This window comes from Armigeres subalbatus, chromosome 1 (assembly GCF_024139115.2).
Source record: "Armigeres subalbatus isolate Guangzhou_Male chromosome 1, GZ_Asu_2, whole genome shotgun sequence".
Lineage (NCBI taxonomy): Eukaryota > Metazoa > Arthropoda > Insecta > Diptera > Culicidae > Armigeres > Armigeres subalbatus.
The window spans coordinates 127,541,703-127,567,791 of record NC_085139.1 but is presented as its reverse complement, the minus strand read 5'-3'; the positions used below and the strand labels follow the sequence as shown (position 1 = coordinate 127,567,791).

Here is a 26,089-nt window from a genome sequence, read left to right as displayed (position 1 = left end):
TATGGGCTTATTCGCACTTCATCAACCCAGAACAGATATTTTATATGAGTTTGAAATGATAAATGGGGAACAAATGCATTGGTTGCTACTTTTTTTTAGAAAACCCCAGATTTATCTACCTATCGTAAAAATGAAAAGAAATAATGAGCTTGGTGGTCATATGGCTACCAATTCTGCCTCATACACAGGAGGTCGTGGGTTTAAACCCAGGCTCATTCCATTTCTTCGACTTTGTATCTTTTCTTATATTTCTCATGTTCTTGCAAATGGTTGAACTAGAAATAGACTTTCATACCGTTTCCATCTTCTATCCATCTTTTATGTATGTAAAACATGGCTAGTTCTAGCAGGTAACTGTTAGAATTCGAAATGAGCAGAAAGGTTATTTCGGCATCCAATTAGAATATACCAACATTTCATTACTATCACATTGGCAACCCGTTAACCAAGACAAACCACTGCCGTTGAACATAACCCCCAGGCTCTAATAAAATTCAACATTAAAGTCTTGGGAAACGATATTCTTCGATGAGCAGAAATATATCTAGACCAACATTTGAAAAGGGCGTAACCGCCAAGATTTATTCCTCCGGATTCTGGAAGACAAAGAATCAGAAGAAATAGATAAAGGCTGTTACGCTCTTTTCGAATGTTGGTCTAGGTATAATCGAACGTCGTATCGTTTTATTTATTGTGTTGCACCGTTGCACGCCAGTTATATCCGCAAGAACGTGAGCATAGGCGATCTCGATTTCTATTAGCAACGTGAGTCGAACTAACTTCTTAAAATAAAAAGCTCTCAGCTAGCCATTATCCTGCATATGCCTAACGACGTATGTACATTTCTAGCGTTTCTGAAGCGATTTTTATATTTTTCAACAATCAACACTATGAATACCGTGAAAAAATTACTAAATTTTCAAGCAGCTGGTTCTCAGGCGTCTTTCGAATGATTTTCACACTTTTTTAAAGGACGGGTAAGATCTCATCTAGTTTTACCATACTGGTGAGTTATGTTTCTAGGGATGCTATTTTTTTTTCCCTAGAGGGGCGTTAGTAGGATGTTTTTTTCCAAGATATAGTAACATTGACTTTACTAGACATATTTTAGTGTGAACAACACTTACATGTTTCATAAATGTTTTATAACACTATTCTTGCATTGACTATACTATGTGTGAACAATATTTTTCTTCTGAACATCCCTAGCGAGGTTCTAGGTTCTCCAAACTGTTCTAAAGTTTGAATAAATTGGTCTACCAGGTCGACTGCGCTTGATAGCTATCTGAAATCAACCAGCCAAGTCCATACAAGTCCGTAGAGCCCACGTGTATGATTTGCAACTAATATATTCCAAAACCAGACGTTCTACGCTCTCCAATCTGTTCTAGAGTTTGGATCTACCAGGTCAACTGCGATCGATAGCTATCTGAAATAGACTTGACACATGTTGCACAAAAGCTACTGTAACCCCTACAGCGGAATTTAGTTACATTTGAGTTGATGCAACTAAATTTGTCTGGATTGTGCGGTTCATCCAGGAGTCCAGTGGAGTTCATCCAGGAATTTCTTCCGGAAGTACCTCTAGGAATTCATCCAGTTCCTTCAGGAATACAAAGGCAAAACTGGTATGAACTAACCTTGCATAAGAGGTAAAATACCAAAAAATAATACCAAAAATTAATATGCAAAATACTCTAGGCGTAACATGCTTAGGTATTTCTAAACCAAACGAATCAAAAATTACAATTTGTTCGGTATTGAAATACCTAAGCATGTTATTTCCCTCCTTAGCCGTGCGGTAAGATACGCGGCTACAAAGCAAGATCATGCTGAGGGTGGCTGGGTCAGTACTGAGATTTTCATTTTCATTGAGAGAGGTCACGCGATATTTACATTTTATTCTCTCCCGCTTTCATAGAAAACATAAACAAAGAAAGGAATTCTGCTAAATTTTCACGGATTTTTATTTCATGAAAGCACATCAAACTATTGTAAACAAGCTGTTTCTTCTTCAATAATGTTACTTCTAACTCGAAAATAAAAAACAATACAATCATTTTATCGACTAGTCATCGTTATTTGCACAGATCTATTAAATCTATTTGGAAATTTAGATTTCAAAACAAAGCAACATTCCCATCATGACTGCTTGTAATGTGACAGGTGACCGAGAGACGGCTACATTTTCATTTAGTCTCTTGAAAATGAAAATGCAATGTTTTCGCTTTCACATGACAGTCACGAAAACTACCAGTACTGGGCTGGGTTCGATTCCCGGTGCCGGTCTAGGCAATTTTCGGATTGGAAATTGTCTCGACTTCCCTGGGCATAAAAGTATCATCGTGTTAGCCTCATGATATACGAATGCAAAAATGGTAACTTGGCTTAGAAACCTCGTAGTTAATAACTATGGAAGTGCTTAATTGAACACTAAGCTGTGAGGCGGCTCTGTCCCAGTGTGGGGATGTAATGCCAATAAGAAGAAGAAGCATGTTATTAATTTTTGGTATTTTTCCTTTTTTTGCAAGACTAGTTCATAACAGAGTATTGTATCAATAACAGAATGAGGTATTATTGAGTTAATTCCTCCTGCTCGGGAAGTTCCTCCGGAAGATTCTCCAGGAATACTTCCGGAAGCTCCTCTAGAAACTCATCCGGAAGTTCCTTCAGGAATTCTTCTGAGAGTTCCTTAAAGAATACCTCCGGAAAGTCCTCCAAGAATTCCTCCGGAAGTTCTCCCAGAAATTCCCTCGGAAGTTTCTTCTGGAATTTCTCCGAAAGTTACTTCCGGAATTTCCCAGATTTTTTTTTGAATTTCTCAGAAAGTTCCTACAGGAATTAATTATGAAAGCCCTTCTGGCATTCATCCGGAAGTTCCTTCTGAAGTTCTTTCATAAGTTGCTTTTGGAATTCATCCGAAAGTTCCGTCTGGAGTCCTCCATGAAGTACATTCTGGAATTCCTTTGGAAGTTTCTTCTGGAATTATTCAGGATGTTCCTACAGGGATTATTCCAGAAGTTCCTTCTGGAATTTCTCCAGAAGTTTCTTCTGGAATTCCTCCGGAAGTTAATTCTGGAATTCAACCTGGAATCCAAGTAGTCCTGCAGGAAGTTGTTCCTAGAATCCCTCCTGAAGTTGTTCCAAGAATTCCTACTGGAATTCCATGGGAAATTCTACCAGGAACAGCGGCATGGTAGACTAATTGATCCCAATTCAAAATCAGTTCGGAGAATCTAGAACACCTGGTTTGGGTATGACGCATGAGCTCTAAGGACTTGTATGCACATGACTGGCTGATGTCAAAGTTGTATTGAGCGCAGTTGACCTGGTAGGCCAATTGATATATCTGAAATGCACATCATATGCGCGGGCTCTACGGACTTGTATGGACATGTTTAGACGATTTCAGAGCTATCAGCTATCGAGCGCAGTTGACCTGGTAGACCAATTGATCCAAAACTCCAGAACAGATTGCATAACCTAGAACATCTTACTTGGGTATATCTGAGTTGCAAATCATATGCGTTGGCTCTACGGACTTGTATGGACATGACTGGTTTATTTCAGATAGCTATCGAGCGCATTTGACCTGGTAGACTTCAAAGCCATTGCCGTTCTGGATTCTTGCGTCCACATTGCGGATATGTTTCCGCGTTTGCTCGGCCCATGGCTCGTTTTTTACTGGGATTTTTACCGACTGCAACTTTAATCTGTGTTGCTGAAATACACTTATAATTTGATTTATTAACTCTGTGCCTCGTTAGCTCATTAAAAGCATAATAGAAATGTCCAGCAGAGCATCAAAAGGAAATAGATCAGTTATTTGCGACAATTTTTGCATACTATATCGATTTTTTTCTTGTAAAAAACCGTTTTATCGAATGCAACGTGTCATCAAGTTTGTTCAAGAAGTTTTTCTGTAGCAAAAAAAAAACTTTTCTGCCAACCAAAAAAGGTTCAAAATATATTATTTAATATGTGGATGAATAACGCGATGTTATTCTACACTGGGCATTCATCTATTCGCTTGCGTGATTTACGCTGAGCAATGCAAAAATGAGCAATCTTTCATTGCTTTCCGCCATCTTCAGGTGATAGTAGAATCTCGAATCATGTTCTGAGCATCTTTACTTCAAGATAAAGTGCATTTCTAATACATGTACCAAATAAATATTTTTATAATGCACTTTCAAATAACACAAAAAAATAACACTTCACTTGCGATTGAAACAATTCTCCCATTCGCCCAGCGTTATAACATAAAAGCTTTTTATAAGCTTTTGCCTGAATTCCGCTCTAGCTAATGAAACAACATGGAATATTGCACGCGAAGAAAAAGTACTAATCCAACACCCACCCAACAGAAACGCCCTTCTCGACTGGGATACTTAAATTTAATGTCATCCACATTAATATGTCCTAAAAAAGTTCCCTTGGATGACTTACCATTCTTGAAGGTTCCCATCAGGTGATCCGTATCGATGCCATGATGACACTCGTACAACGATTTACCCATCAAATCAGCTGGGCTGTACCCCAAAAGGGCATACATCCTGCAATCACAGTTTAAAAAAGGACAATCATTACGTCAATCCGCTTTTTAGATTTTCTACTATAATATACATACTTGTCATCCACATAGCTGAACTTCATATCCAATGAGTGCTTGCTGAGGAACGTGCTCGAGTCCAACGGCACCTCAATGTTGGACGGATGTGGCAACGGACGTGCCACAGCCACCAGCTGCCGTTGGCCGTTCTCCTTGCACGCAATGTGCCCAGTGACATGAATCACTTTGTACGAAGCACTCTTGATATTAACGCTTCGACCACGGCTGGTCAGGGTGCATTTGAGCCGAAGGAAAAAGTCACGATTTTCCATCGGTTTGCAGTCGCTGTTAGCTACACCCTTCACCAGCTCCGACGGACTATGATGACGACCGTTGAGAGCTTCTCTTAGCTCGTCGTGGTCACACTGGTGGCTATAGTCCCAGATCGGTTGTCCCATCATATCGATCTGTGTTTGACAAAGAAAAACATCCAACGGTTTTAAAATGCATGTTATTGTACCCTACATCAAATCAACGAACCTGTGAAAGCCCGAGATAATCGCCAACATTTTCCGAAATGTAGGTAATATCTCCATCGGCCGAAAGCACCAGCAAGAAACCATCCAAAGAGAGGAGGGCTAGCTTTTCATTTTCCAAAGCCAGCTCATTCAATGAAAGCTTGGAATCTTCCTCCATTTCAGTGTCATCATCGGTACCATTTCCATCACCGGTTATGCTCCGTATCGTTTTGTTCGTCGTAGGAACTACATATGAAACGGATGAAACATAGAAGAAAGCTTTTAGTACAAAGTAAGTGCTGCTGCCATCTGTGCGTCAATTTGGGAACTATTAAAAGCTTCTTCATAAAACACACATACAGACATATTGTTATTAATGGCATATGTGTCGCATATACGCATAGAATTTCGAAAGGAGAAAAGCAGTATAACACTTACACAGCCCGAGCATATCGCGAACTTTAAGATACGCTATCGATAGGCGCATAACTGATGCCTTGTCCAGATGATCGACATCCTCTTGGCGCATCGGAAGGAGACTCGCCAAATCCTGGAATATTTCTGTCTCCCGGGAGCGGCGACAACGGGCGGCATCACGAGATTTTTCTTTGCGTTTCTCGTTATTCCTGTAAAGATAATGGAGAAAAACGTTGTTAATTTACATTACAATTATTTAATTTTTTAATGCTTGAAATCATCATAGGTTTTTTTCAATACAAATTACAATGCATACTATTATTACATAATGCTATCATGCATGAATGGCAATACTAGCAGAGAAGCAGCTTGCAACAGCAATATAAGTGTATCTAAACATAATTAGGTTGTACTTGTCTCTGTTTGGCCTTGAATATTTACGATTATCCTAAATATTACTGCTAAAATATTACTAATCAAAGAAACATGCGATATTTCAGCATGGCCACCACACATTTTATTATCAGTCTATTTTTCTGAGTTCCATCCAAATATATGATCTGAGGATGTTCTCCCCTTGGTTCCATCGGCTTGGAACACTAAATATTATAGGTGTTATGACTTTCTTGTATACACTAGATGAATAACTAGACTGAACGATCTTCTATTAATCTATCGTAGTATAGAGCAGAAGAAAAAATTGAAACATTTCAATACCCGTAGCTGTAAGCATCTAAAAATGTCGTATCGCTCATAAAGAGGAAGATTAATTACGAGTGACAAACTCGAATTGCACAATGGTGCTATCCGTATTATCTCTGTGGGTTTATCTCAAAGAGCAAGTGAGGATGAAAGTTAAAAATCAGTTTCGTGCGCAAATGTTTCAAAATTCCGTTAAAATGTTGACTGCAGTGATGTGACATTTCCTCTATCGTACAATAGGAAGTGCAATGAATGAATAACAAGTAAAAAATAGCATTATGCATATTCATGACAAATTAACATTTTTCTTAAGTCACAGAAACCGATAAAAAGAAATATTCATCTACAAGACAAATGAAAAATGTAGCGAGAAAGTCTTGCAGCGCTACAATAATATTTGTATCAAGGTGCCATAATAAAAAAAAATCCAAAAATGAGCCACATGGTGCGTTTGTTTTGCTCTTATCCGCATGCTTATCATTTACAGGTATGCAGACGCCGTTAGTCTGAAATCATTCCAGTATAAGCGAATGTCCTACATCCTCAAGAAATCTAATAGCAACTTTTGCAACTACAGATCCCATTCGATTTTGGCAACAAAGCCATTTGGGCAATAAAACCATTCAATTTTGGCAACATTTTTTTTTAAATCTGTTTCAAGTGCTTATAAACCGCGTAAAAAACTAGTTAGACTCCTAACCGACGTAAAAAAATCCGAAAAAAATCGCGTAAATAAATTTGAGGAAAACTGGTTAGACCCCGAAACAGACGACGTAAAACAAAATTCGTAAAAAAAAATCGGGTAATAAAAAATCCAGAAAAAAAACATGTTGCTACAGAAAACAATCTGATTCCATCTTGCATAACTCGACAAACAACCATGAGGAGATATATGAACCCGCCTTTGGAGAATATTGATGTTTTTTTTTTCTTCCTAAACAATGGAGGGGGAATCTGCTCAACAGACATCCTGGCTTGTCCAGGAAGTGCGGGGTTAGGGATCACCTCCAGCAGCAAACGAGGGAGGCAGGACTACATCCCCGACCCGCTAAACCGTTTCCATAGCCGCCAAGCCCATAGTCCCTTCGGTACAACCAGAAAGTAATGCTTCAAAGGGGGGCCAGTGCACAACGCACCCTCGAGGTTAGCTGCGTGTCATTGCAACATCGTAACTCGCTTTTTTAGAAGAACACCATGGTATCGTGCCAGCGCGTTGCCGGCTTTCCAGGTGGCCTTACCACGCCCTATGTCCTCGGAAGGTGGGAAGGGTCGAGAATATTGATGTCATGTACATCAAATGTACTTCATATATTGTGAAACGCAGAGAATACATACACCATTTGAACATTCACACAATCACAATCACCATCAATCACCACAATTCACACACAATCTAATTGAGCAAATGTAGTCATGTAACTACTGTTGTAATATTGGTTTTCCAGTATAGCACCCAAATGAGTGTTATAATGGAATTTTTGCAATTCCTGATCATAATACCTGGTTTACAGTTCGTGTTTTGCAATGACGAAAAATGGGCTTTAATACACAGAAAAAAAAATATGAAAAATAAACAGCGCGTAAAACTTGACGTGCCATTCTTCGCTGAAATGGTCCTCTTCCTAACAAGATTGCTTACAACTTGTATGCAATATTGATGATTCACGTCAAATATTGTATACATTCAGGCTACATCCTGTGTAAAAATACGCAAATAATAGTGTTCCATTTATGTGCATGATTTTTAGCGTAAAGTTCAGTGGATTTTTCTATCTGTGTATGATAAATCGGGACCTATTTGCGATTTGGGCGTAACTTATTTTGTAAACAAACATTGGAAGGCGAATTCCTGCTAAAACAAGCATTTCATGAAGAAACCATGGTATGGATACGACAGATTAAGCTTTCCTCCACCAGATAAGGGAATTAGTTTGGGATGAAAACGCTTGCATTCTCCGGAATCTATGAAGCAATGTTTGTTTACAAAATAAGTTACGCCCAAATCGCAAAGCAGTCCCGAAATTTGTACCAATGGGGAACACTCTAATTTATTCCGCGTGATCGTTCTTGGCATAAATTATGTTGCTGCAGAGAATAATTAGATTTCATGTTATCGTGCTACATTACATAGCACGACATTCCATGAAGCGATAGGGGCAATATGAACATACGGGGCAATATGAGCCACCCTCATTTTGAACTTATTGACAAGTTTTATCATGTAAAAGTTACATGATCTTTATCAGAATGCTCCACATATGCCTCAACGTGAAAACCGCATTAAAATTCAATTCGAACATGAAAATACACTTGAAAATGTAAATTTTCGCAGGATACGCAAAATGATTACAAAATTTGATGTTTATAAATAAGGTTTTAACACAAAACTGATTAAAATACAGGTCAAAAATTGCATCACAATCAAAAGATCTATTATAATAGAATATTGTGCACACATGTTTCTACCGATACAATTTGTATCATACAAATCTGAATTTATCATAAAACTTTTTTTTCCAAAACCAGTCTCTATGGGGCAATATGGGCATACCTGCACAGAACAAGATATCAGGCCTTAATTTGCAAACAATTTCAAATTTCAGTTGCCAAATTCAAGAATATTATCATCTATGTAAGATTCATTACGGAAAAATTACAACACCGCGTTACTGCGATCGGAACAGAAAAAATGACCATAGACCAATTTAAATGTGGCTGTTCAAACGGTGAAGAGTGTCAGATCGATTTGGTCCGCTGTTGTGCGGTTTATTAATTTTATTTGGAATGGAATACTTTAAACTGTTGTAGGAATATCATATTCCTCCATATTACCACACTTTTCTCTCTTAAAAAAACGTTTTGGATGGGTGGCCCATACTGCCCCAAATGGTGGCTCATATTGCCCCGTATAGTCGGGAACACACATTGAAATCAATACATTTTCAAAACTGCATTCTAACAATTTCCAAACGCATTTTTCACCATTCATCAACGTAATATGAAAGGTAACACTCCCTTGTATAAGTCAACTACATTTGAATGATGATTTTTAGAGCTTTTCCGCGCTTTTCGGAACGATTTCCCTAGGTGGCCCATATTGCCCCGATCACCCCTATATGATACTGCCTTTGAAGATGGACATGGCGTCCATCAATCTTGATTTTTCATAACAGCGCCCAAATGAAAGTACCCATTTCATTGGTACGGGAAAGTAGGCAGTTTTATCAGTCAAACCCGAATTTGTTAACCAAGTATTATAATCCGAAAAAAACAATGTTTTAACCAAATGGCTATTCAATTGCTGATGAAGCAAGTGTATAGGAGCCAGACAATACCTACTAAATACTCATCCTACTCGGTAGGCATTGTACAAAAATACATATGAGAGAGTTAGTTCTGAAAATGGATTGCGAGAGTTCGGCTACGTGCCTGGTGCTCGGAATTTGGTTCCATCAGTACACATCAGCACTTATCTAGCGTACTAATACACAAAACCTACCTAAGGAATTGGATACCCTCCGAACTAAATCTTTTACATTTTGTGCATATGCATTAATCGAGTTAAAATCAGACATCAAGCTCTGTCTAGAATAAGGGCGAATGTCGCAAGAGAGGATTCTTTTCGTCGACTTCCCCTCTTAGTAATAAAAGTGACAAGCAGCGGATTTCCTCGTGGTTTATCACCTCAGCACGATAGAAAACAATGCGAACTTGCATGCTGAAGTGCTTGTCACTTTTATTTAAAAGAGGGGAAGTCGATGAAGAGAATTCTCTCTTGCGACATTCGCCCTTTTACCAGATAGAACTTGACATATCAATTTGTCCATTTCGAAACATGTGCTGTGCATATGCACAGCCAAGACATTTCCAAGTACAGTGATCGTTCGCTAATTGGGGCACGACCTCACCCCAACTAGCGAATGCCGTTCGCTAATTGGGGCGCTTTGACAAGCGTCAATGTTGTTTACTTTTTGCATTGAACAAAGGAAAATTTTACGCGCCAGAAAATATCGATCCCGCTAAACACGGAAACAAAACGTCAACGCGTTTTTGACATCACATTCTGACGTTTAGCTGCTTTTTAATTGGGTTTCGCCCCAATTAGCGAACCCCCAACCCCAAAAGCGCCCCAACTAGAAAAACCCCAATTAGCGAACGTTCACTGTATTCCCTAACCTCGACCAAACCGCGAGTCTTTCGGTTCCCCAATACTAACATTAGTTTATAATAATCATGAAAAACTGTATTCAAAAACATGATTCCGGCCCCGTAACGCTTCACGGCAAATGTGCCTTCTAAATAAATGATAGTTGAAAAAAAAAGAAAAATGACAAAATAAAAAAAGGGAAGAAGGGAGATAGAACAAAGAAGGAAAAAGAAAAAAAATCATTAAAGAAGGGAGTAGAAGAAAAGAAGCAGGAAGAAGAAAGTAGAGAAAAGAAAGAAGAAGGAATAATAAAGAAGGAATAACGAAGAAGAAGAAAGAAGGAATGAAGAAGAAGGAAAAAGGAAGACAGAAGAAGGAAGAAGAAAAAAAGAAGAAAAAAGGAAAACGGAAGAAGAAAGAATGGAGAAAGAGAAAGAGAAAGAGAAAGAGAGAGAGAGAGAGAGAGAGAGAGAGAGAGAGAGAGAGAGAGAAAAGGAAAGAGGCTTTGGGCGGGGTACTTCAATTATTTCTTGTAATTTTCAATTGTGCAGAACTCGAAAAGTTTTAGATTTCGATCAATAATATAAACTTCAATGCATGTTTTAATGTTATTTGAAGTAGATTTTCACACTATTACACGTGTGACGTATTTTGCGTGACGTATTTTGTGGATTTTCCTTTTGAAGAGTGAAATATTTGTGGTTTAGTATTTTTTCACTACTAACCTTATTAAATAGTGAATAGATTTAAGAAATTATTTTACTGGATGAAAAACTCGAAATACAAAAATTTTAAAAAATCAAAATGCAAAATTGATGAAATCGCCAAAAATGTGTTTAGATCGATTTTAAAGGTAAAATATTGATGTTGACATGTCTCAAATGATATCGCTCAGAATGAAGATCTTTCAAATTGTCTCTTTCCATCACTCGGGGTGCACAGGGCCCATAGCCGCTTAAAACTCAACTCTCACATATTTTGCTGTTATGAAAGAAATTTCATTCCCAATTATTAGTGTCATCGTTTGTTACGACCCCAAGTTGTGACGACTAATCCCGGGTAGAGGCAAACAACAAACAAATAACGTAATACAGTCGACTCTCTACATGTCGATGTTCTAAATCTCGATATCTCTCCCTGTGTCGATGGTTTCCTCAGTCCCTTCAATCTACATACATTTAGGCTTTCTACATCTCGATAGTTTCCCTATCTCGATATCTCGATGTGTTCTGATCATATTTTGTTCACGATTCACTCTCCTTATGTCGATATGTTCAAATTTTTAGGCTACTAGACCAGCTTTGGACAACACAGATAGAAAAATCCACTGAAAATTACGCTGAAAATAATGCACATAAATTTATTTACGCCATTTTTAGCGTAACTCCACACTGGATATAGCCTAAATGTATACAATATTTGACGTGAATCGTCAATATTGCATACAAGTTGCAATCAATCTTGTCAGCAAAAGGACCATTTCAGCGCAGAATAGCGTAAATTTTTGCATGCCAAGTTTTACGCGCTGTTTATTTTTCATTATTTTTTTCTGTGAATAACAAAAATATCAACAACACACTGATAATAATCTTGTGGTAAATCCACCAACAGATATCTGTTTAGCTTTACCATGCCACCAAATAGTAATGTTGATATCAAAAGACCTTTGAGATTACTATGATTCGGTCTACCATACTATGGAATGACAATCGGTAAGTCACCGTCAACCATATTTGAATCGACCACGTATTTTGTTATTGGGAATACTATTTCATCACAATTTTAACAATGCCAACCCATAGTTATAGGTGAAATTATATTTAGAAAATCAAGAAACAAAAAAATGCAATTTTGTTCGCCATGTTTTAACGTCAACGATTTTATTCAACCACTTTTTTGAGAAAACTACTCATGCTTTTATTATTTAAAATGACAAGGTAAGTGTTACATTGAAGATTTTTATGCACGGATACTAGGGTGGCTCAAAAAACACTTTTTTAAATTCTTTGATGGGCCGCCCTTTTATTCGGTTCTATTTGATGCCCTGATGCTCTGGACAAAATTTCAGCCAAATCGGTCAACGTTTGGGCGGTGCTAAACTCGTTGGAAGTTTACATGGAAAAATGTATGCAGAAACATCCCAAAACAGTGATTTGCAGTTTAACGACACAATTTACGATCAATCATTCAGTTTTTGTAGAATTAAATACAGAATGTTATGCTGAAAACCGCGAGAAGATTAGAGTTTATTAGGCAAAGATATTAGCATTTTAATGGGGTTGTAGGGGTGAATTTATTTCTTTTCAAAGGTAAAAGAAACGAAATTTGCTCAAACCCTACTTCAGCGAAATGCTAATAACTTAGCCGGGGAAACTCTAATCTTCTTGCGGTTTTCTGCATAACATTTTGTATTAAATTCTTCAAGATCTGAATGAGTATCATAATTCTTCATCGTAAGTTGTGCCGTCCAACTGCAAATCACTGTTTTTGGATGTTTCTGCATACATTTTTGCATATAAACTTCCAACGAGTTTAGCACCGCCCAAACGTTGACCGATTTGGCTGAAATTTTATCCAGAGCATCAGAGCATCAAATAGAACCGAATAAGAAGGCGGCCCATCAAAAAAATTGATAAAAGTTTTTCCCATACTAATTTGAGCCACCCTAACGCATACATATTTTCTTGTTTTAAAATTGCTGATTCGAATTCTAGGATGTGAATCATACTCCGTGATGCAAGAACCTACTATCACAGGATTTGGTGGTGATACTGGTTCTGATCGATATGGTCTACCGATAATCCAAGCGCTGGTCAAGTTACCATACTCTAACCTGCTCACCTCCAAGAAGGACATAGGAAGTCGGTCGTATAGTGATAATAACGATGCATGCGATACTTGAGGAAAGAGTGGAAATCTAATATGCTATTCGACTGATGCGCTTCTAATTTCAATTTAAAATATTTACCAGTAAGTATTAAACACCTATCTAGCCGCCACAAAGCCAAAAACATAATCAATTTTGTCAACCCAATCAAAAACATAATTGTATTCGCCAGCTACATCAGGACAACCAAACGGAAGCACCCTTCATCATCGAAGCAAAGCGAGGAACACTGGAACTGGAACGTAGCAAAGTAAACCGGTAAAACAAATACATAATGCTGTGTTTGATTTTCATAAATTTGTTTCCTAATAAAATGGTTTATTTCAATGATGTTGTTGTTGATATTTGATGAGTACTACCGCTGATAATATTTTTTGGGAAAATGTCGTGGTTGAATTTACCATGCTGATGTCACCGCCTGGCATAGTAAAACCGACAACAACATATTATTGCAATATTCAAATCAGCTGAAATACCTTGGCGAGATCAACACGGTAAATTTTACTACAAACACAGTTGTTGAAAGTCGTTTCAACGGGAGGTTCCGGAATTATGATTCTCCGCCACGGAAATGAATGAAAACCCACGTGATCCGATGGTTAATGGGAGAATATAATTTTCCTATAAACGGACATGTAAAGAACTGATTAACTAATTAATTAATCCATGGATTTCTTAATTACTATAGAATTTAACATTTAAGCCTGTGTTAACTGCACGGTGTAAATGGTTTTGCGAACCCCTGACGCTGGTTGCAGCATAATAAATAGTGTACATTGTACATTGGAATATGCTAACGGAAATACGATATGTTCACTTACGTTTAGTATCCTTAATAATCTTCGCTAGGATCGCAAATGTGTCGGACGAGCTTTTTATCGCACGGGATGGGCAACTGGATCTATGGTATATAATTAGTTCACAATCAACATTATGCAACATCATGGATAAAACTCCATTGCTTTCTCACCAGTTTTGATCACACAGGAATGGTTTAGCATGCAAGCTGTTGCAGTATAGACTTGGTGGTACTAAGGTAGCCTATTTGTTTTAGAAGATATTCCTTATTTCACAATATGTTTATATCGCATGAAACTAGCTTACTGGTATTAGTAGTATCTTTGATTTCACTTATTAGATTTACTTATAAACTAATATTCTACTAAATTTGAGAAACTATAGAACACCTTCGGAATAATTCTTATTTGTTTCGCTTTTTCGTTTGTTTTGGTCTCCTTCCGCTCGTTATCAATCGTGTACAGTCTTATCGCACTCACCGTTGTATTGGCCGTTGGGGATAATGGGTACAAATGACTACAGAAAGGTGCGTGTCAAATAACAGTCCCCCTGGGTATGCCAACTATGGGTTGACTTACTCACCGTCGCACCGAACATCCAGAACTGCCAACTTAGTCGCTGGGCGATTGTAAATCCCACTTGAAGTCCTCACAGTTGCGGACCGAACCTGTCCGTCGGTACTTACTTTGGTGGCGATGATTTTTCCTTTTGGCCAAACGTTGCGAGGCAACTTCGGGTCGGTAATTATCACGATATCTCCGACGGTGATCGGTTCCGGATGTTGAAACCACTTACTCCTTCGTGTAATTTCTGGTAGATAATCTGTTACCCACCGTCTCCAAAATTGATTTGCCAGGATCTGGGATTTCGTCCAGTTCTGCTTGAGTGCTGCACTGCTGTCGTCGAGGTCGGTTAACGGTTTCGTTCCATTGGACGAACCGAGCAGGAAGTGGTTCGGGGTCAACGCTGGAGCCGAGTCGTCGTCTATCGGAACGTGAGAGAGGGGCCGCGAGTTCACGGTGTTCTCAACTTCAGTCAGCAAATTTCTAAGAACTTCGTCGGATGGCCTTGCCGACGAGCACACAGAAGCCAGGTTGTTCTTGACAGTGCGGATCAGCCGCTCCCAGCTACCACCCATGTGTGGTGTGAGAGGCGGATTGAAGGCCCACTCGATTCCGGAACTCCCGAACTCCTTCACAAATTCGTGCTCGACCATGGCTTCGTTGCTCTGCATCAACTCTCTATTCGCACCTACAAAGTTCGTGCCGCGGTCACTGTAGATCTTCTGTGGTGTGCCGCGGCGGGCCATAAGGTTTCGGAGAGCCATAATGCAGGAGCTCGTGCTTAGGGAGTGTGCTACTTCCAGATGGATTGCTCGGATAGTCAGGTACGTGGCAAGCATTATCCACCGCTCCTCTACTTTTCTGCCGACTGTAACCTCGATTAGACCGAAATAGTCAATCCCGACGTGCGTGAAAGGTAGTGAGAACGCTGCGAGCCGGGCTGGTGGAAGATTCGCCATGTATGGAGGATTTGGAACTGCGTGCTAGTTTTTGCACTGCTGGCAATCTTTACGTACTTGCTTATAACAAACACGCAGGCGAGAGATGCGGTATTTCTGACGGATTTCATTTATTACCGTCTTGTGATTGTGATGATGATATTTGCGGTGGTAGTGTGCCACGATCAGGTGGGTAATGCGATGTTTTGGCGGAAGAATAACTGGTTTTTTTGGCATCATCAGTGGCGTAGTGGCATGCAGTACTGCGGGTTCGCATGCGCATGACTCCGTTACCGTCCAGCCAGGGTGTCAGCTTATACAATGAACTAGATTTTTGAACAGTCATCGTGGTTTCGGGTCGTTTGGTTGTACTTTGTAGCGTCGTCATCTCATCGGGGTAGCATTCCTGCTGGCAGAGTCGAATAAGGGTTCGATCGGCTTTGAGAAATTGCTTCGCCTCAAGTGGACCAATGTCTGTAGGAGCTTCTCGGCTCTTGTGAAGGCAATTATCGATGAATCGGTGGACGTATGCGACAACCTTGCGTAGTCTCTCCCAAGTCGAGTAGTCGTTGACACGGAGCACTTGCTCCGGCAAAGTGTGATGTACTAGGAGCGATGGGCGTAATTCGTTGTCGGTCGAATCTTTGCGATTATGCGGTTCCGGCCAGTCATCTTCAGGGCACCGAAGAAAGTCGGGACCGTTGAACCACCTGTCTCCAGATGACAATTCTGGAAGACTACTCCACTTGGTGGCGTTATCGGCAGGATTTTGTTTACTAGGGATCCATCTCCATTCGTGTGCTTCGGATGTTTCGAGGATTTCGCTGATCCTGTGGCCGACATATTGGCTGTATCGCCGATGGTCCGAGTTGATCCAGCAAAGAACGTTTCTGGAATCAGACCAGTATAGCTTACGGTGGATCCTGAAGGTTAGTGCCTCTTGGACGGTACGCGATAGCCGTGCACCAACTACGGCAGCTTCGAGTTCCATTCGTGGTATCGAAGTGAATTTCAGCGGAGCAACTCGGCTTTTGGCTGCGACAATAGAGCAGGAAAAGGATCCGTCGCGTAAGAAACGAAGATAGCAGACGGCGGCCGTACCGTTCTCGCTGGCATCTACCATTGTGTGCAGCTGCACTTCATCAGCTTCGTTTGGGGGGTACTGGGAATTGTAGCATCGGGGAATCTTCACACGTTCAACTCGTGGGAGCACCTTCAACCAGGTTATCCATTTTTCAAAGGAATAGTCGTCGATGTGGTCGTCCCACTGTACACCAGACCGCCATATTTGCTGTAGCAGGATCTTTAGATACGATAGAAAATGAGAGATAAGCCCTAGCGGATCGAAGATGGTCATCAAGATCCGTAGGACTTCTCGCTTCGTTGGCCTTCGTTCACCTCCTAACAGAGCCGGATCATAGCGATTCCATCCCACTTTGTAGGTAAAAACATCGTCGGTCGTGTTCCACCACATGCCTAAAACCTTTTCCGTGGCTAGTTCGGAGGACAGATCAAGGCATTTCTCGTCGATATTTACCTCTTGTAGTGCTGCCAGAACTTTTCTCGAATTACTGATCCAGTTTCGAATCACGAATCCACCTTGCTGATGGACATGCCTTACATCTTTTGCCAACTGAATGGCTTGATCTTCGGAGTCCACGCTGATCAGCATATCGTCAACGTAATGTGACTTTATAATGGCGTGATGCGCCTCCGGAAATTCGTTCGTGAATCGGTCGGCATTTGTGTTCTTCACGAACTGCGCAGTGGTTGGAGAGCAGCAGGCCCCGAAAGTCATCACCTGCATAGCGTACACTTCTGTTTCTCCGCGTCTGTTCTTCCAGTAGAAACACTGACAGAATTGGTCTTCTGCGCGGATTTGCACCTGGTGAAACATTTCACTGATATCGCCGGTGAGTCCGACGCGACGTTCCCGGAACTGAAGTAGAATCGTGAGGAGGTTACACAGTAGATCCGGTCCTTTGAGTAGGGCTGAATTAAGCGATGTGCCGTGGGCACTAGCAGCCGCGTCCCACACTATCCGCACCTTTCCAGGCTTGTTTGGATTGGTTACAGGGAAAATGGGTAGATACCAACGCCGGGGCACTTTCCGGTCAATTTCCTCATCGCTGAGCCTTCTGATATATCCTTTTGCTAAATATTCCTCTATTTTTGATTGCAGAGTCGCCTGTAGCTCCGGTTCCTTCTCCATCCGCTTGTTCAGGCATTGGAATCGCCGCAGCGCCATAGATTGGCTATGCGGAAGACGAGTGTCGTCATATCGCCACAATAGACCGGACTCATATCGATCATTCCGACGGTTAGTAAGCGAGTTGAGCAGCATGAGGGCACGTTGATCTTCGACGGATAGCAGCAGTTTGTCCGGTTTGGTAACTCCGAGGCTATCAAGTGAGAAGTACTCCTTCATCGTTTGGTGGAGATTCTCGTCTGCGTCAGTGTTACATGGACAGATGTGGAAGCTGTAGTGGTGTAGATTTGCACCGCGCCTATCGCCTTGTCCTCCACAGATGGTCCAGCCCAACCGTGACTTCACTGCGATCGGCTGCCCAAACTCTCCTTCCCTGCTTTTCAAGACGAGGCCAAGATGAGCGTGCTTCGTTCCAATCAGAATACGTGGCTGCACACCTCGATAGGAATCAATCGGCAAATCTCGGAGGTGTGGATACTCCTCGCAAAATTTGGTCATGTCCAACGTCTGTTGCGGTAGCTTCAGTTCCTTCACCGTTCGCACATCGTTGAGATCGAACCGCTTGCTTCCCACCTTGGCTCCAGTGATTTGAAGATTGTAGGCTCGGGAATCCGGTTCACAGCGTTCAGTTCCCCCAGTCCACCGCAAACACAGCGGTCTTTCGATACCATCTAGCTGGAGCACATCAGCAAGGTCTTGATCGAGCAGGGTAAGCTCGGAACCCTCGTCTAGGAAGGCGTACGTGTGAACCACATTAGTTTTCCCGTACAGTATGACAGGGAGATAGCGAAATAGTGCTGAGCTGGTAGCCGATTGATGAGTGTTGCATCCGGATGGACTCGGGCAGAGTGGAGCGGACGGTCCACTCCCTTTTTCGACCACGACTGCGTCGTTCTGAGGCTTCGCCTTTGAATCGTTGTGCAGCAGCTCATGATGCCGGTAGGTGCACCCATTTTTGCCGCATGGCTTGGCGTTGCAGTACCCTTTATGCGTACGAAGACAGGTACGGCAGAACCCGAACTCCCTGATAACAGCCCAGCGTGATTCTCGGAGAGTTCCAAAAGCGTCTACACTTGTCGGCGGATTTGCAGTTTTCTTTACAGATTGGGCAACCCTGCTTCGCCGGATTTGGTTTTGAGGTCGAATCTTCCTTCAGCAACGTTTTTTATTCTCCTCGATAGACGGTGTCTCGGAATGGGCGCTGAGGTACGCATTACCTTTTTGGAGCCACGAGCTTCGCTATGGGTAAGCTTTTCAGACTGCATCGACGGCGGAAATGTGACGACACTGGCTGCTTCTGCTAGGGCGTAGATCCAGCTGCTGAAAGTCGCCAAGTTAGCTGTAGGTACCGTTAAACGATGCTGCGCCCAATTGAGTTTGAGCGATGGTGGTAGCTTGCTAACCAGCTGGTGAAGTAATGTGACGTTGTACATATACTCCTGCAGTCCACACGCGTCTACGGTGGCACAGAAGTTTTGTACGTGTACGGCGAAATCGACCAGTGTGCCCAACTTGTCTTCCCTGATAGCCGGTAGAGCGCTCACTTTCCCTATCAGCGACTGAATGATGACTTCGGGTTGCCCGAACATCATCCTCAAGGTAGACAGAATGCCTGTTACGTTCCCGGGGAACATTAAACGACTTTTTACAGCTTCGTAAGCTTTCCCTTTCAGACTTTTCTGTAGCCGAACTAAGTTCTCCTCCTCGGTGAACCCACACATCACGGTCGTACGATTGAGCATTGACAGGAATATCGGCCACTCTTCAGGATTCCCGGAAAACGTTGGTAGATCCCTGGGAACGGCTTGTCTGGCCGCCACTTGGGACCGAGAAAGCTGGAATTCGTCTCTAGACTCCTCGTGAAACGATCCGGGAAAGGCGTGCATGCCGCTTTGAAGGTTCGGCTGATGAACTCCAGTAGAACAGGCCGGTGGAGCTAGAACTTGTCCATCGAAGGTAGTAGAATTAAATGGCGGCCTTATCGTTGAGCTGTATGGATTGCCTACTAGATAGGAAGGCTGTCCTTGACGGAAGTGATTGGAGAATCTTGATTGCGATGGCTGCCTTGCAGCTACGGTTGCCGGGTGAAATTGTTGGAATTGGGAGGATCGCAGACCGATTTCTGCATTACTAGTGAATCCGGCTTGGGCATCTGATTCGAAACGAATGCGTTGCTGTTCGAACCGCCCGTTAGGATGAGTTGGCTCCGTGTTGCCAAGGGGGCGGTGTAGGTTATCTCTGTGACAACCATCCGCTTCCGATTCAATTTGCTGTGCTTGACATGCTCTTTGTACCCATTCGCCCACTCGGTTCGAGGTTTCGCTGCGGCTCTTCGATCCTTTCTCACTTCTTCTTGACCCCTTCTCGCTCAACGCTTCTTCTAGCAGTCGGTACTTCTCTTCCAGGAACTTACGATGCTCATCCGCTGCTTTCGCTTCGGCGATTCTACGCCGCTCTTCCTGCTGCTTCTGGAATTCTCTTTCCTCCTGTAGTCGCATAAGTCCTAGCTTTGCACGTTTTACCGCCGACTTCTCCGATGACGAAATGGAGCACTCTGACAATGCTTTGGCGGCGTCCACAACCGGAAGGTCCACACTCCGACTGTTTCCATTAGGAAACTCCCACTGCTGCTTCTGCTGATCGGTCTTTGTTTGACCGATCGCGGGTGTTGGCGCACTGTTAACGGGATTTTGATCCAGAGAGGTGGTTGTTCGAACTCCATTTGCTGCAGGAATCACTAGATTCGTGCGCGTGCTTGTTACGATGTTACCGATTGGCTGGTTTCTCGTTGACCTGCGATCCCGATTGTCGTCATCCTGCTTGGCGACGTTTTCCGAAGCCGCCTTAGTTCGCTGGACCCATGTCGCTGTAACGCAGTTAGTACAACTCCAGCTCTTGTCGGCGATGTCTCCGGATACACCCACACAGGAGAAATGGAACCACCCGTCGCATTTGTCACACTGGACCATCTCCTTGGTATCCGCTCCTCTGCACGTCTTGCACGAAAATCCCTCCACAGTTTCATCCACCACTACTACCTCTGGAATCTCACTACCACCAGCACTTTGACCACCCACATCTGACTTTTTGCGCGCACCTTTATCCTTCTTCTCGCCCGATTTAGCACTTCCACGATTAGACATCACGCTCGACTCAGTCACCAAACGTCCGATAAACGAAAATTATATAATGTTGAAAGTCGTTTCAACGGGAGGTTCCGGAATTATGATTCTCCGCCACGGAAATGAATGAAAACCCACGTGATCCGATGGTTAATGGGAGAATATAATTTTCCTATAAACGGACATGTAAAGAACTGATTAACTAATTAATTAATCCATGGATTTCTTAATTACTATAGAATTTAACATTTAAGCCTGTGTTAACTGCACGGTGTAAATGGTTTTGCGAACCCTGACGCTGGTTGCAGCATAATAAATAGTGTACATTGTACATTGGAATATGCTAACGGAAATACGATATGTTCACTTACGTTTAGTATCCTTAATAATCTTCGCTAGGATCGCAAATGTGTCGGACGAGCTTTTTATCGCACGGGATGGGCAACTGGATCTATGGTATATAATTAGTTCACAATCAACATTATGCAACATCATGGATAAAACTCCATTGCTTTCTCACCAGTTTTGATCACACAGGAATGGTTTAGCATGCAAGCTGTTGCAGTATAGACTTGGTGGTACTAAGGTAGCCTATTTGTTTTAGAAGATATTCCTTATTTCACAATATGTTTATATCGCATGAAACTAGCTTACCGGTATTAGTAGTATCTTTGATTTCACTTATTAGATTTACTTATAAACTAATATTCTACTAAATTTGAGAAACTATAGAACACCTTCGGAATAATTCTTATTTGTTTCGCTTTTTCGTTTGTTTTGGTCTCCTTCCGCTCGTTATCAATCGTGTACAGTCTTATCGCACTCACCGTTGTATTGGCCGTTGGGGATAATGGGTACAAATGACTACAGAAAGGTGCGTGTCAAATAACAACAGTAGTGTCAATTATGTGTTGCGTTCTACCGAAATCAAGTGGTAAAATGTTTTTGATTTTACCCTCAATATGGTACGCATTACTATGTCCTTTCTTTCAGTGCAGCAAACGACATTCCTCGCGCTTAGTTTCATAGGGGCGTAACTGTATAAATCGATTTCTCTTCGTGGATGTTTTCCTTTTATTGTTGTACCGAATTGCGCTAGTTTGTCGATGATTTGGTGTGATAAAGGATGATTGTATCTTGCAACAGAATCAATAATCACGGTTGTAGCTTTGATTTATTAACAAAATATAAAATCGATTAAGAGAAATCGATCAATGCAGTTACGCCCCTATGAAACTAAGCGCGAAATTTGTTTTGTTGTCGTTTTTCATAGCAACGAGCTTTTTTGGATCTAGTACCCATTTCAATTTTCCTTCCATTCCTTGATCTCTCCCTAGTTCGATGGTCCCTTCAATATCGAGATGTGCATGGTAACTGTAATAACAAATTTTGCTGTGACATCAGGTTTTGTTATTACTATGGTAATCATGAATAACATAAAATAGCATTCTAGCAGAAAAAATTGTTATAATAGTAAAATTTGTTTTTTATGTGTTATTGCATGAAAAAGCACTCGAGCAGGAGAAATTAACTCAATGATACCTCATTGCATAAGAGGTAAAATACCAAAAAATAATACCAAAAATAATATGAACAATATTTCAGGCATAATATACTCTGTTATTACAATACCGAACGCATCACAAATTATTATTCGTTTGCTATTGAAATACCTAAGCAGGTTATGCCTAAAGTATTTTGCATATTAATTTTTGGTATTTTATCTCTTATACAAGGCTAGTTCATACCAATTTCTGTTATCGAGGTCGTCGCTCCTGCTCGGGTAGAACAACAAATAAAGAACACATTATGCAATCATAACAAAGTTTGCTATCCATTTATCATTTGCATTTTCAACATATCAATAATAACTGATTTTTATATTTCCTTTTCCGCAAATATTTTGCTATTTGTTTGCTCTTATAATGGCAAAATGAGTTATTTTTTAGCTATTCGCTCGAATAATTTCTGTTATCATTTTAGTTATTTTGGCAAGGATCTGTCCATGTACCTGTACCACGTGGACAGTTTAGGGGAGAGGGGAAGTATATCGATTGTCCACGGTCCATACAAATTTTTGAAAATTTATATGAGCAAATGTTCACGCTGGGGGACGGGCTATCTAAATCTGACCAAAACTGGTCCACGTGGTATATGGACAGCCCCCAACTATATCAAACAAGCTAACATCAGATTTTGCTATTCTGTTATTCATATATCAATGGTGAAATTTGTTATTCTTTAGCTATTTTCTTCTACCCGGGATAAGTAACCCGGGATAAGTAGAAGCAGAAATATTTTCCAGTTATTTAATTTTGGCAAATTTAGAGGACAATATACCATTTTGTCTGTTTAGGTGATGTCTAATATTTGATTGATTTTGATTATTTGTAAAAAAAAAGCATCATTTGCTGACTCTTTTTAAAATTCCAACATCAAATTCCAACAACAGACACTGTATAGCAGCGGTTCTCAACCTTTTTCTTGAGAGGTACCCCTTCGAACTTTTGCATTAATTGAGGAAGGAGGCTTCCGAGCCTCTTGAAAGGAGGCTTCCGAGCCTCTTGAAAGGAGGCTTCCGAGCCTCTTGAAAGGAGGCTTCCGAGCCTCTTAAAAGGAGGCTTCCGAGCCTCTTGAAAGGAGGCTTCCGAGCCTCTTGAAAGGAGGCTTCGAGCCTCTTGAAAGGAGGCTTCGAGCCTCTTGGAGGGAGGCTTCCAAGCTTCTTGAAAGGGGGCTTCTGAGCCTCTTGAAAGGAGGCTTCCGAGCCTCTTGAAAGGAGGCTTCCGAGCCTCTTGAAAGGAGGCTTCCGAGCCTCTTGAAAGGAGGCTTCCGAGCCTCTTGAAAGGAGGCTTCCGAGCCTCTTGAAAGGAGGCTTCAGAGCCTCTTGGCTTCTGACTCTCTTAAAATGAGGCTTCCGGGCCTCTTGGAAGGAGACATAGGCCTCGTGAAAGAAGGCTTCCGAACCTTCCCTAGCAGCACGGGTGTTCCATATGTGACCAGATTTAGTCACTATAAAGTTGCTGCAAACATTTTTTCCTGACATGTTTCTAACATATTATTCAACATTTTGTATAGATCAAGTAGATTGCATTGAAGATCTTTTAAATTTGATCATTCGACGTTTTGTCCGTTTAATCTTTTGTTCCGCAGCCATTCATACGATGTTGGCTTTGGTCTACTGAACGCCATGCATATTATGTAGACAAAGTTTTAAAATAAAAAAAAATACACAATATCAAAACTTTATCAATAAGCTCCGATTGAAATTGTAATACGTCCGCCATTATGGATTTTTGTCCGAAGTTCCCCCTAAGACCAGCGAAGGTACCCCCAGGGGTACATGTATCCCAGGTTGAGAACCGCTGCTGTATAGTGCTAATGGTGACTCTTGAAACTATTCCCATCTCCAGCTCGCTGTTTCCAAATTTATATAATCTTGAAAGAACCAAAAAAAAAAACAAAGGCAAAGATTTAAAACACTACATGAATGCACATGATTATACTGATTAGCTCTGTAATGCAATATGTATTATTGAAGCCAAATGATAAATAAATGGTACAATCGACATCAACCATTACGAGCATTGCCACCATAATATACTATATTTAGTTTATTGATTACATAGAGTGCATGTGCAGTTATCAGTGCAATTTTTGTGAGATTAAAATGCTAAGACCTTTCTTGTTGAGAAGCGCCTTTCTATTTACCAAGGCTATCAAGCATCCTAAATGTACTGCGACTGTACTAGTAGATGTACATTTAGTCATCATTCTATTCACCGCGACACATTGAAATGTGTCATAAGATATTTTGCATGTGCACTTTGTTGTTCAAGATTTTTCAATCATTAAAAATACGTCCGACCAATATATTACGACCAAATCGAATTTAATTTTCCTGGAGATCCCCTTTTTTATTTCACAAAAAAAAGAATAATCTTCTCTCCACTGGGCCCTAAAAATACAAATCATCTTTTCTCCACGGGACCCCAAAATGCTTCTGTTTCCATAACTGTTCCAATCGACTACTGATTTTTATTTCTTTATAATTGAGTGACCGATTGGTTATCATCCGCTCCCGTAAAAAGGTATCTTGTCCTCTACCTAATATAAACCTAATCGCTACGTGCTTCTGACAGCGCCGATAAGCCGCGCTTCGGAATAAATGAACCGCTTGTTCACCGCGAAAAAAAATGACTTATTGCTCAGTGGCGCGGTCTGCCTTTGAATCCGATGTTGCGATAGGGAAGACGACATCGCTCAATAATCGCAATCAAGTCATACCATCGGTAGGTAATGCTTCGCATTTTTGGGGACATCAGTCCCAACTGGCCAAGGCTGAATGATGAGAAATCGTTTCCATATCTTTTATGGAAAAAAAAATGACAACCTTTCTTTGTCATCCTCGCTAAGGGGTATCGCCAATATGATCATTGTTTTGTAATCGAATCCGGATAGACAATCGTCGGGTCGTCAGTCGGCGCCGGCTCGAAATATTCTTGACGTACTGATAAGGTTAACGCAAATCCGAACCGAACGTAGCTGATACCGCGACTTTCGATTTTAGAGCTTGCTTTTTCGAGTCCAACCACTTCAACCATAATCGATGAGAATCCAATCTATATTTGTAATGCAACCATTGTTGTTGTGACGCGTGGTTAAATCTGGTTTTCCGGGGTCCATAAATCATTCACAGAGAGAATCACTCGATATCAAGTCAATTCTGTCCAGATTAGACAGAGCAATGTGTGTTTAGACTAACGACAGCTACGGTAACGATGATTGATTGAGCTCGGGTAAGCTTCCAGTTGATGTATATTGTTGCGATAACACGACTAACTTCTAAACAATATTTAATTAGGTGACAAAACTTTCTTCTTTTTGTTTTCAGTGCAGGCCACTATAAATTATGTCCAAGAACTAAATATGGGAGGGCCGGTAGTAAACAAAATCACGTGGGTTATTTTTAGGTCACACGGTCGAGTCGACAACATCTCTCTCTGTCAAGTGATAGTTTTATTTCATCACAGTCTGGACGGCACGAAGTAAATTTGTTTTATGTGCAGTGCTGCATTAGAAGAGCATACGTGATTTGGCACTGTGTCCTTCACTCCTTCAGATTGTTTGAAGGAGAGACATTGCCAGTGTGCTTCCTATCATGTGAGTCGCAAACATGTGACAATGCACAGATCGGTTTCATATGTTTCCATATGCTTGGTATTATGCGTATTCTTTT

General features: G+C 41.1%; 1 protein-coding gene across 1 annotated transcript in view; it reads right to left on the bottom strand.

Annotated features, from left to right (window-relative positions):
• The window catches only part of LOC134205104 (protein similar), a 406,085-nt gene that overhangs the window by 306,467 nt on the left and 73,529 nt on the right, over positions 1–26,089 (bottom strand). The window contains exons 2-5 of the mRNA XM_062680031.1: positions 5,509–5,696; positions 5,093–5,316; positions 4,631–5,019; positions 4,450–4,556 (exon numbers count right to left, since the gene is read on the bottom strand). Of these exons, the coding sequence (XP_062536015.1) occupies positions 4,450–4,556; positions 4,631–5,019; positions 5,093–5,316; positions 5,509–5,696 (908 nt within the window). The remainder of the gene's footprint in view (positions 1–4,449; positions 4,557–4,630; positions 5,020–5,092; positions 5,317–5,508; positions 5,697–26,089) is intronic.